The sequence below is a fragment of the Cystoisospora suis genome (assembly GCF_002600585.1).
Source record: "Cystoisospora suis strain Wien I chromosome Unknown contig_2378, whole genome shotgun sequence".
NCBI classification, from domain to species: domain Eukaryota; phylum Apicomplexa; class Conoidasida; order Eucoccidiorida; family Sarcocystidae; genus Cystoisospora; species Cystoisospora suis.
In genome coordinates this window covers 1-10237 of record NW_027155177.1, presented here as the reverse complement: position 1 = coordinate 10237, position 10237 = coordinate 1, and the positions used below count along the sequence as shown (strand labels likewise).

At 42.4% G+C, this 10237-nt stretch overlaps 2 protein-coding genes across 2 annotated transcripts; both read right to left on the bottom strand.

Annotated features, from left to right (window-relative positions):
* Positions 1–169: 169 nt before the first annotated feature.
* Positions 170–7838, bottom strand: CSUI_004962 (uncharacterized protein). Its single transcript, XM_068065143.1, has 2 exons — positions 6612–7838; positions 170–5979 (listed from the first exon to the last, which is right to left on the bottom strand). Exon 2 carries the CDS (start codon positions 5371–5373, stop codon positions 256–258), a length of 5118 nt encoding a protein of 1705 aa, XP_067922882.1. The 5' UTR covers positions 5374–5979; positions 6612–7838; the 3' UTR covers positions 170–255.
* Positions 7839–8143: 305 nt separating this feature from the next.
* CSUI_004961 (uncharacterized protein) lies at positions 8144–10236 on the bottom strand (the record flags this gene model as incomplete). The annotated part of the gene is made up of 3 exons (XM_068065142.1): positions 10105–10236; positions 9331–9448; positions 8144–8428 (listed from the first exon to the last, which is right to left on the bottom strand). Coding segments are annotated over exons 1-3 (516 nt in total), but the record flags the coding sequence as incomplete, so codon positions are not given.
* Position 10237: the final 1 nt, after the last annotated feature.

Sequence of the window (10237 nt, the reverse complement as noted above, 5' to 3'; positions counted from 1 at the left end):
GATAGATAGACAGCATGAAAAGAGAGTGAAGATGCTTCCTAAGAGGCGATAGACAGATCACTGCAATCTCTCTCTGTCGGTCTGTATGGATTTCTTGATCTATCTCTTCATCTATCTCTTCATCTATCTATCTATCTATTTATCTATCTATCTCTTCATCTATCTATCTCTTCATCTATCTATCTTTAATCTCTCTCTATGGGTTAGAGAAGTCTCATGATGTGTTCCACTGCGATAAGAAGGCCTCCTGCATTATTATTGAATCGACGTCAATAGAGTCTCGATGACTTTTCTTCTTTCTCTCTCATCTCTCTTTTTCTCTTGAATTTCCTGCACCTTGATCTCTCTCTGGTGTCTATACACTCCATTGGCATTTCTTATGCGTTTCTGAATTCTCTTCAACAAACTCCGAAGCTTCCTTATTACGATAGGGACAACGTCTTCTTCTTCGTCTCTCTTGCTCTTTCTATCAACATGACTAGGATGACAACGTCTTTCCTCTGAGCTTAAAGAAGAAGCGCTTCTTTCTTCATTCATCTCTTGCAAAATATTCTGGGAGTTCTCTCTTCTCCTTCCTTCTCCCAGGGTTCTTCTTTCTCTTTTCTCTTCTTCTAGACACCTTTCTGAAGAAGCCCTTTCTTCTTCATTTTCTTCTTTTCTTATCTTTTCAATGAATCCGCTTGTATCGATTCTCCACTGACGTAGAAGACTTCCTACCGTTGCATGCGTTACAGCAATGCCTGTAAGAAGCTCCTGTAAACCGCGGTGTGTATGCACAGCTGACTGGAGAGCTTTAGATGGATGAGCCTTCAGACTTTGAGGGAGATTCATCTTCACAGGGAGTCTTGGATACCGACCTAAAGGCTGTTTCAAGAGATTCTCTTGCTGTCTCTCTTGCATGCTTTGTATCGCCTTGAGAAGCCTTCTCCATGGATGCTCTCTTATCGCATATCTTAGGCGTTCTTCTTCGTCAACGAGACTGAAGAGAGACCGACACGCGATTAAATGGCCCTTCAAACACATAGGAAAGATATCACTACAAAACGAAGAGGAAGAAGAAAAGGGAGAGAGAGGAGAAGAAGAAGGAGAAGAAGAAGAAGGAAGAAGAAGAATTTCGTGATGGAGCGTGAGCTCAATCGAAAGAGAATCTAGAACCCCCCCGTAGAATAGAGAGGGCTCGCCTCTTGCTTCTCTAGTCTTCTTAATCATCCATGGCGATAAGGAGAGGAAGAACTCCCTATCTTCTTCTTTTCTTCTTTCTTTCTTCTTTCTCTTGAATCGCAATCTGTCTTGATCTTCTTCTTCTTTCTTTTCAACTCCTCCTCTTTCTCGTACGTTCTTCTGTGAGACATTTCGCATCTGAAGACGGCAAAGATTTATTTCTTTTTCTTGATTTAAAATAACCTCCAGATAAGCCTGATAAAGACGGCGAAGAGTCTCGAGATAGCCAGAGGGAAATGAAGGAGAAAGTGGCTCTTCTCCTTTTCTTTCTTCACAAGAGAGAGCAACGGAGAGTTGACCTCCTTTCGGATCCGATTTGAAAAGAGAGGAAGAGGAGGAGGAAGAAGAAGAGAACGAAGAGAAAGATCGAAAGATTTCGATGAGACGACAGCAGCAAAGAGGGGAAGGAGCGAAAAGAGGATTGGAGATGCTATGAAGTCTCGCTGGGGTGTATGTACACCTGGGGAACGGTCGGACGTTTCTTCGATCTTGATTCTTTCTTGTACACAAATGCCCTTCTTCTCTTTCTTCTTCGTCAAAAAAATCTTCATTCGAATTTCTTCTTCTTCTTCTCAAATCTTTCCTTTCTTCCAGATTCTCTCTCTCTCCATCGTGGTCCTCTCTCGACCTCTGCTGTGTCTTTCTGTCTTTACTCTCTTCTTCTCCTCTCTCAGTCACCTGCGTGGGAAGGAGATATTCTTCGTCAGATAGCCCTTCGTCTGCTCCATCACAGGAGTCCTTCCTATTGGGGCTATCTACATCATCTTTACCATATCTATCATTCCTTAAAGACCCATCATCTTCTTCTTCTGATTCTTCACGAGACCTTTCCCTCTCGTCTTCTTCTTGTCCTTCTTTATCATCTTCTTTTTCTCTTCTTCTTCTGCTTCTTTGCCTCTCTTTGTCGTCTTCACGATGAGCTCTCTCAAGAGTTTCTTCTCCTTCGTCTTCTTCTTCTTCTCCTCTACGTACTTTTTCTAGGGGTAGCGATTCTGTACGCAAGTCGATAGATGTTAAATCGAAGCTCCACTGCATTTGGAGAAGTGCATGCAATCTCGTATACTCTTCTTCAAGCCAGTCTAAGAGGACCTTCTTTCTCTTCTCTATTAAACCCACCTTCGAATCGCTCCTTCCTGTGATCTCCTCCTTCTTCTCCTTCTTCTTCGGCTCCTCATCTCCCTCGAGTTCTCTTCTCCCATCCCCTTCTTCATCTTCCCCTTTCCCACTCGTCCCTTTCATTATCTCTTCTTCTTCATCTTTCTTCTTTTCCTCTTCTCTTTCCTCTTCTCCCTCCTTTTCTTCTTCTTCGTTGTCTCGCTTCTTCGCTTTCTCTCCCTCTATCTTCTTCGGGTTGCCCTTCTTTCCCTTCTCATCATTCTCTTCCTCTTCCCTTTCCTTCTTCTTTTTCTCTTCAAGCCTTTCTTCTTCTTCTTTCTCTTCAAGCCTTTCTTTCCATGCGTCAAGATTCCCTAGAGCGACCTGAGCCACATGAAGGAGATTCCTTGTAAAGCATTCGACCTCTTGAAGAAGAAAGACCTCATCCTCCTCATTTTCTTCTTCTTCTTCTTCTTTTTCCTTTTTAGCATCTCCTGGAGATTTTCGCTTTCTTCTTTGTCGTGCAAGATATCTCCCTAGACTTCCTCCACATCCTTCAAGCGCAGGGAAGAGATCCATCTTTCCTATCTCTTCTCCTTCTTCTTCTTCTTCTTCTTCAAGTCTACACTTTCTCTCTTTCCACGTGCGATCTGTATTCTCGATGTGCTCTTCTTTCTTCTCCTTCTCACTTTCTATCGAGAGCTCCATCGTAGAAGAAGAAGGCAACCCATCCTTCTCTTTCTCCTCTACGGTAGAAGAAGATGAAGATGATAAAGACCGTGAAGCAACAGGGTAGGTCGTATCTTCTTTACCCCTTTCCCTCCTATCTATTTCTTTTTGAAGAGAGTCTTTCTCTTTCGTTGTGTATCCCATTTTATCTTGGAGAGATTCTTCGAGGAATGACGAGTCCATCTGCTTGACAGAAACTTTCCCAAAGTCCATCTGGCGATGATCGGAAGGAAAGGAGAAGTTAAACTGTCGATGCTGTAGGGATTGAGAGAAGAGAAAATGGAGAATTTTCATAGGCATATACCACTTCCTCTCTAAGTTCTTCCATGCGGAAAGAGGAGCTGATTCGGGAGAGAGACAGTCCTGGAAAGAGGATGAGAAAGGACTCTCCTGAGGGTGGGGTGTATGTACACCTGGCGATGGAGAAACATTCATGAGATAGGAAAACGAAGGATCGGAGGTCTCGATGTCGGTGGGGGAGGTCAAGGGAGGAGAAGAAGAGGAAATGAAAGAAGATGAGACAATAGTAGAAGAAGAAGAATGTGAGAAAGGATGAGAAAGGGTGGGAAGACGAGAAGGAGGAGAGGAAGGACAACTTGTTGCAAAGCAGCCTTTAGAAGACGTAGATGATGAATGAAGAGAATCGACCACTGGAAATGACAATTCCCTTTCTTCTTTTTCTTCTTCTCTTGCATTCTTTTTCTTCTTCTTTTCTGTCTTCCTCGAAATCTGTCTGTCTTCTCGTTTGCTACCTTCTCCATCACTTCCATCTTCTTCTCGTTCATTGTTTCTCCGATTCTTCTTCTCTCCTCCTTCGTCTCTTTCCCTTTCATCTTCATCGCTATCCGTATCATTCCTTGAAGTCATCTTATGATCTAGAAAAGAATCCTTTTCTTCTTCTTCTCCTGTCCTATCAGCTGTCTCTCTATGGTGCTCCCCGTCTATCTCTCCCGTCTTCTTTCTCTCAGAAAGCAGCATCTTTTTTGCTTGTTTCTTCTTCTCTTCACCTACCTCTCTCTTCTTATACTTTACACCCTTCTCTCTGATCTTCTCTTCTTCTTCATTCTGCAGACTTTTTCTTTTTCTTATCAGTTCTTCTTCTTCTTCGTCTCCATCCTCTTCTTCTTCTCCATCAGAAAGAGAAGAGAAAGTCGACCTAAGAGATGTATAGAAGTGGATCATCGCAGCAAGATGAAGAAGGAAAATCGCTCGATCCGTAAGTAAAGGGGAAGGTTTTCTTGAAGGCAATCGATTCTTCATCTTCTTTCTTATCTCTTCTTCTTCTTCTGCTTCTTGAGAGAAGACGTTCTGTTGAGTAAAAGGAATGTCTCTCTCTTTCCGTGAAGAAGAAAGAAGAAGATCTTCTCTCTTCAGAGGCTGTAGGCGTTCTTGAAGAGAGAGAAGAAGCGACTTGAAAGGGGAAGAGAGAGAAGATAAGGTAGAGGGAGAGACTGCTGTCTCTCCGTGTTTAAAACAGAGTGAAGAAGGAGAAAGGAAATTACTAAGAGAAGAAGAAGAAGAAAATTTCTGTCTGCTCTTCTCCCCTTGTCGAGAAGATTTCTCTTCTGTATCACTTGCTGACGAGAAGGAAGAAGAGGAAGATTCTCCATCGCAATTCAGTCCTTCTCCTTCTATCGCTTCCATATCATTCTCCCCCTGTCTATCTTTTGTCTCCTGCTCTTCTTCTCCTTCTCTCTCATTCGTTTTCTCCTTCTCTTCCTCTTCATTCTTCTTCCTCTTCTTTTCTTCGTCTTTTTCTTCCTCTGCTTGACGTCTCTCTTCAGCAACTCTCTGCTGAAACGTCGCCTGTGACGTCTCCCGACTAGTCCACCTCGTTTTCCTGAGATCTTCATTTTCATCCTGTCTCTCTTTTTCTTCTTTTTCTTCTTCTTTTTTCTCACCTTCATCGCCTTCTTGTCTCCGTTGTCTCTCTCTCATATCATCTTCTCGTTCATTCTCCTGGTCGCTTTTCTCTTCTCCATCACTCTCCCTTCTTCTGCTTTCAACGCAAACAAGATCGCCTTCTCGTCTTCCAGCTCTCCCTTGTTCTTCTTCTTCTTCTTTTTTCTTTTCTTCTTTCTCACCTTCATCATCTTCTTCTTCTTCTTCCTCTTCTTCTTTTTTCTTCTCTTCTTCTTTCTCACCTTCATCTTCTTCTTCTTCCTTTTGTCCTCCTCCTGTTCTTTCCCCACTCGTATCTTTGGTTTGTCTTCTGTCTATGCCTTCGTCGCTCTTTCTTTTCTTCTGTTGCTTCATCTGAAAGATCTCTTCCTCGCTATCACGATTCTCATCTCTCTCCTTCTCTTCTCTCCACCTCACCTCGCTCATCGACCAAGCATCCACTTCTCTTTCTCCTTCTCTTCTTCTCTCCTTTCTTTCTTTCGGAATAGAGAGGAGGAGCCTTAGCAATAAGACACCTGTCGTTGTCAAGCCGACGAGACCGATCAGAGTGTCTCCTCTCGAGTCTAACGGAAGTAAAGAAAAAGCCTCTTCTGATAGACCTGTGGAAGAGCGAGATTCTCCATGAGGAAGAGAAGGAGAAGAAGGAGAGGAGGAGGAGGAAAGTTTGATAAGACTAAGGCCGGCCCATCCACAGAAGATGGAGCTGATAGCTACATCATCGACACGAGGGATAGATCGACCAAAAAACGAAGATGAAAGACGGCTCTGTGAATACTTTTGTCTACGCCATCGAAGTGCTTTCCCCCCTTGGCTAGTTGGTGTGTCTAGACAGCTAGTTATCTTTCGCTTCTCTTTAAGACCATTCCTGGCGCTCTCTTCTTTCTCTTCTTCTTCTTCTTCGTTATGTCGAGGAAAGAAAGGAAAGGAATGCTTGGAACTAAGATGAGAGAAAGACGAAGAAGAAGAAAGAGATGAAAGATACCGTCGAAATTCTGTTGGAGTATGAAGAGAAGAAAACAGAGGAATATCCACCTAAACAAAAGAACAAGAAAAAGAAGATGAAGGAGAAGAAAATGGAGAATAAGAAGGAGAGGTCACTGGCATGCATGAAGGTCTCCAAAAAGAGAAGGGAAGAAAAAGACGAAAGAAACACATAAAGGAAACATGTCTCATACATACATACACAGAGATGTATATTCATATATATATATACTATAGATTGATGGATACACATGCCTGCATATATATTTATATATATATATATATATGTAGACAGATAACGATATATATATATATATATATATTTACATTACATGTCTGATGGAGAGGAGAAAGAGAGAAGAGAAAGAGGATAGATAGCAAAAGAAGAAGAGAGAAAGGGAGAGAGAGACACGTACGAGAAAAGATTTGCCTAGACGTGAATACCCGAATGGATAGAAAAAGACACACTGGCTGTTTGAAGATTGCAGATGAGGAAGGGAGTTCGGCGAAGAAAAGAGGAAGAAGAAGAGACCGCAGAATTCTTTTGAAAGAACGGAATACGAGAGAGTACGAATAATAACGAGGTCTTGAAGTAGAGATTGTGTACATAGACATGTACATTCTTCCACATTCATCGATAGATTCACTTGAGGTGTATGTACAAAAGAGAGGTGTCTCCCTACCTGCCATGAGATTTCAATGACGTCTTGTCGAGGAATGGAGGCTTCCCATGATATGAAAGGAATCTTCCCTGTACGCCCACTGCTTTCTTCTTCTTCTTCATCTTCTTCTTCTTCCCACCCGTCTTTCTTCCTCCATAGAACTGTTTCCTTACTTGGACTTTTACTCCTCCTAAAGCTCCTGCTCCTACTATTCTCATGACATAGATCTGCTTTCTCGTCTCTTCTTCTTTCTGTGCCATCACTTAACTCTTCTTCTTCTTCTTGAGAATGAAGGCCTTGATCCTTATCAGAGAAGCCTCCTGGAGAAGAAGAAGAATTTAAATCTCTCTCTCTTGTTCTCTTCTCGTGTCGTCGCTCTTCTTCTCTCCCCTCATCATCTTTTTCTTCAACATCTCTCTCTTCTTCTTCTTCTCCTCCTTCTCCTCCTCTCCCTTTTCTTCTTCTTCTTCTTTCATCTCCTCCACATCCTATTGCTACCTCTTCATATCTATCTCTCTCGCCAGCATTGCTATCATAGACTTTCTCTTTTTCTTCTTCTCCCTCATTCACACCGAAGAGACACTGAGAAGGCGAAGGTAAAGCAACTGCATATTCAGAGGTGATGCGGAATGACGAGCAAACGACATCCGACTGCCTCCAGCAGAAAGCTGTAAGAAGATCGAAGCTTGTCTCCTTCTTCTCTTCTCCTCCTCTTCTTTTTTGACTAAAGAAGATTCTATCTATATCATCTTCATCGCTGTCTGCCTTGTCTCTCTCGTTTGTCCCTAAGGGACGAGAGGATGAAGAAGAAGAGAAAGAAGCAGGGAGAGGTTCGGAAATCCATTGAAGATGCCGATAGCGCGATCCTATCTATGGAGGAGACACGGAAGAACAAGCAGAGAAGGTGTAAAGAGATGATGAGACAGGAGAAAAGCGAGAGAGAGAGAGAGACATGTTGAAGAAAGAAGCAAAGAGAGAAGGCCTCTTTAAACTTCTCTATATATGATGATAGGAGGAGGTCCATCGATAACCGAAAAAGGAAAGGCAAGAAGCAAATAGAGGCAAAGAAAAAACAACTTAATACAAAACAGAAAGAGAGACAGAGACAGACGAGAGAAAAGATGAAAGAAGAGAAACACATATATATCTTTATGTCCTGCTCTTCTTCCTCTTATTCTCTCTCTCTCAGGTATTTTCCCCCAGTTCTATCTCTCTATCTTTAATCTATCTATCTATGTGTGTCTTTAGACTGGGTTGATATGGGTGGTATACATACAGGTGGATTGACGTTGTCTCTCTCCAGACTCACACTGCAAGATGCATGTCTCTATGTGCTTAGGGCGTATACCGTCTATCTGGACTGACTGGCCTGAAGAAGAGGAATAGAAAGATCTAGAGCTGTCTCAAACAGACTGCATCTATCTCTACGTGCTTGTCTGCATGTACGAATGAATGGCGGTGTATGAAGAGATGCCTTATCACTCTCTTCTTTCCTAAGAGGATACGCTCCTCTCTCTTCTCTGGTATGGAAGCAACTAAAGATGAAGTAGACAGAGCAACAGAGAGGAACACATATAGAAGAAAGATGGAGAAGGAGATAGAGGAATCGAAAGAGAGAAGAACTGTAGGAATGAATGAACGAGAAAGAGAGAGAGAGAGGAGACATACAAAGGGCGTAGTATGTTGTAGAGCTAGGGCATGCAGTGGCGAGTGCATCGCTCGTATATCAAAAATGAGTAGAGAGTGAGAGGGACCGTGCGCAGTAGCTAAGAGATTGCAGCGAGACGGATGGGGTGCGATAGCTGTAAATACAGCTGAGACACTCCCCCCACGCTTGCCTATAGAAAACATACAAAGAAAAGAAAAAAGACACAAGAAAGAAGAAGAAAAAAGAGAGACAAACTTATGCAGGTGATGTGAGAAGAAAGAGAAAAGAAGAAGAAGAAGGGAATTCATGAGAGAAGAAAAGAGAAATGCACACTAAAAAGAAAAGGAGAAAGAAAGAAAGAAGAATGGAGAAAGGGGAACTGAAGAGAAGAGCCTTATGCTCGTGAAAGAAAGAGAGGAGAAAGTGACTTCGTATGATACGATCTCTCTTTACAAATGCCTTCCTTAGCTCACTTTCACACCTCCATAAAAGACCCCTTCCACATTATAGTCAGGGCCTCCTCCCTCCTAGGCGTTGTGCATAGAGGGAGATCGAAAGAACGCTTTCTATGTCTCTATTCTTTATGTCTTCTAGGGAGGGAAAGCCTGCGTATATGAGGGTGGTCTGTTACTATCTATCTCTTTATGGCACCTCAGCTGATCTGTAGAGACGCACTACGGAGATCCCTCGTTCTTTTACATCGAAGAAGGGAAAGAAAGATAAAAAAGTCTAAAAGATGAAAAGAGAGAGAAGAGACAAGAAAAAGAAGAAGAAGAAGCGGGCGCAGTTGAGAGAATGACGAAAGAAAGAAAAGAAAGAGGGAGATGTAACCTATGAGGGGAAATGAGATAAGCTATGGAACTTCAGTAGCCGTCTTGAAAGGAAGAAAGGGAGATTAACGACAAAGAAGATAAAGAGAAAAAAGGAGAAAGAGAAGGGAGAGAAAGGAGAGAAGAGAGGACTCAACATGAAAGGAGAAGAAAACGATTCGGATGACGAAAGAAGAAGAAGAAGAGGAGAAAGAAGAGGAGAAAGAAGAAGAGAAAGAAGAAGAGAAAGAAGAGGAGAAAGAATCTCTTCTTCTTTTCTGACCTTGGAGACGGAAGATGGAAGAGAGGCGTGGGGCATAGGAGTTGAAGGTAGGCTCTATCAGACTAGGAGAAGGAAATAGACGCTGCATTCTCCCGCTACGACCATTATGATGAGCCACCTACACAAATAAAACAAACGAAAGAAAAGAAAGAAAGAAAAGAAAAGAGTCAAAAAGAGAAGAGAAAAGAAAGCCTTCTCCATTTGCTGTGTATGTACACCTTAAGAAGATCAGAGCAAAAAGAGATAGATCAAAGTAGATAGATAGATAGAGGGATAGATTCAAGATAGGAGGGAAATAGAAACATTAGGATGATACAAAGAAGAAGAAGAAAGAGGGACAGATCACGAGATACCTGGACTAGCGTAAACTCAGTCAGGATTCGTGATGATCCCTACCAGATAAATAGATAGATAGAGAGGCAGATGAAAGACAGAGAAATAGAGAGCTAGGAGGATTACGTATAGATAGCTAGGAGGACTGAAGATAGATAGAGACGCACATGAAGGACTTTTTCTTGGTGCATGCACTAGATCCGAATTTGAGCCTAGAATACAAACATGTAACCCTAGATATCTATGTAGAGGAATATCTATGAATCTATCCATCTATCCCTCAAAGAGACAACTAACATCGCAGTTAGGCCTCCTATGTATATCGAAAATTCGAGACGCCCATAAATTCTCACTCTACACTTTTAGTAGAAATCTTCACTATTCTTATCCTCTTCACCCTCTTGAGACATGCGAGTCGATCTCTGCGCATAGGTTTCTTACTCGTAGATCTTTCCTCCATAGAGATAGGCCAGCCAGAAAGAGGGAGTGAGGTGTATGGGGATCATAGGCGAGAGACTGCAGAGACTCGTCGGAGACTTCGGACTGATGCCACATTATCCGCTGAAGACAACAA

What these genes read in the sequence shown, in the direction of transcription:
- CSUI_004962 (XM_068065143.1), bottom strand. Translation starts at nt 5,373, where the DNA reads ATGAGCGAGGTGAGGTGGAGAGAAGAGAAGGAGAGAGATGAGAATCGT.